An 818-nucleotide genomic window follows, 5' to 3' on the forward strand; every position below is an offset into this window, starting at 1 on the left:
AAGTCCATACACCGAAGTCGGCGAGCAGTTGTGTTCGTCAACAGTGTGGTGTTAAAGGTGTCGTTGCATGTGCTGAAATCAGTTCGTAGGCTCCCTTGATTGGGGCTTCAGAGCGGGTGCAGGACCCATAACGAACGATGTTTTGTGCATGGTGTCGCGGCTCCTAATCGAGTCGGGTTGCTTGAGACTGCAGCCCAAAGCGGGTGGTAAATCTCACCCAAGACTAAATATTCGTACGAGACCGATAGCGAACAAGTACCGCGAGGGAAAGTTGAAAAGAACTCTGAAGAGAGAGTTCAACAGGACGTGAAACCGTTGACAGGCAAACGGATGGAGCTGACGGTGCAATTTTGACCAAAATCAGTCGTCGCTGGGTTCGTTGGCGAATGAATCTTTTGCAAACTTGTTTGTGTAGATTATCTTTCGATTCGAATCTACGCACGGTGCACTTTTGGTCGATCAGCGTCACGAGCAACGTTCGCAAATGTTTTGCTGCCGACAGTAATGCTGTTTGTTGTTTTTAAAAGCAACGAACAATAAACGCGGCTTGTGGAAGAGGTAATTGTGATGAAAAGTTTTGCTTTTGTCTCAATTGCCGTGCCATTGCCGCATCTCTCGGATGAATGTTGTTGTTGACAAGATGAAAAGCATTGTTCTGCGTTCAATTGTAATGGGTCTGTTGGTTCCGTTGCGTTCGTGGGTTTCGGCTCACGATTTGTCTGGTACGTCGGGAAAAAAGTCAATTATGAATGTAATTGATCTGACTACCGTGCGTAACGGAATTCCAAATGTGGTGTTTGGATGGGACTTTTTATTTT

The 818-nt window shown here is 46.1% G+C and overlaps 1 protein-coding gene across 1 annotated transcript; it reads right to left on the bottom strand.

Annotated features, from left to right (window-relative positions):
- Window positions 1-107: 107 nt before the first annotated feature.
- On the bottom strand, window positions 108-719 carry Tsp_16079 (conserved hypothetical protein; the record flags this gene model as incomplete). The annotated part of the gene is given in 3 exon segments (XM_003366797.1): window positions 108-223; window positions 238-392; window positions 439-719. Coding segments are annotated over 3 exon segments (552 nt in total), but the record flags the coding sequence as incomplete, so codon positions are not given.
- Between the last annotated feature and the right edge of the window lie 99 nt (window positions 720-818).

Source organism: Trichinella spiralis (assembly GCF_000181795.1).
Source record: "Trichinella spiralis strain ISS 195 chromosome Unknown Scfld5399, whole genome shotgun sequence".
Classification (NCBI taxonomy): Eukaryota; Metazoa; Nematoda; class Enoplea; order Trichinellida; family Trichinellidae; genus Trichinella; species Trichinella spiralis.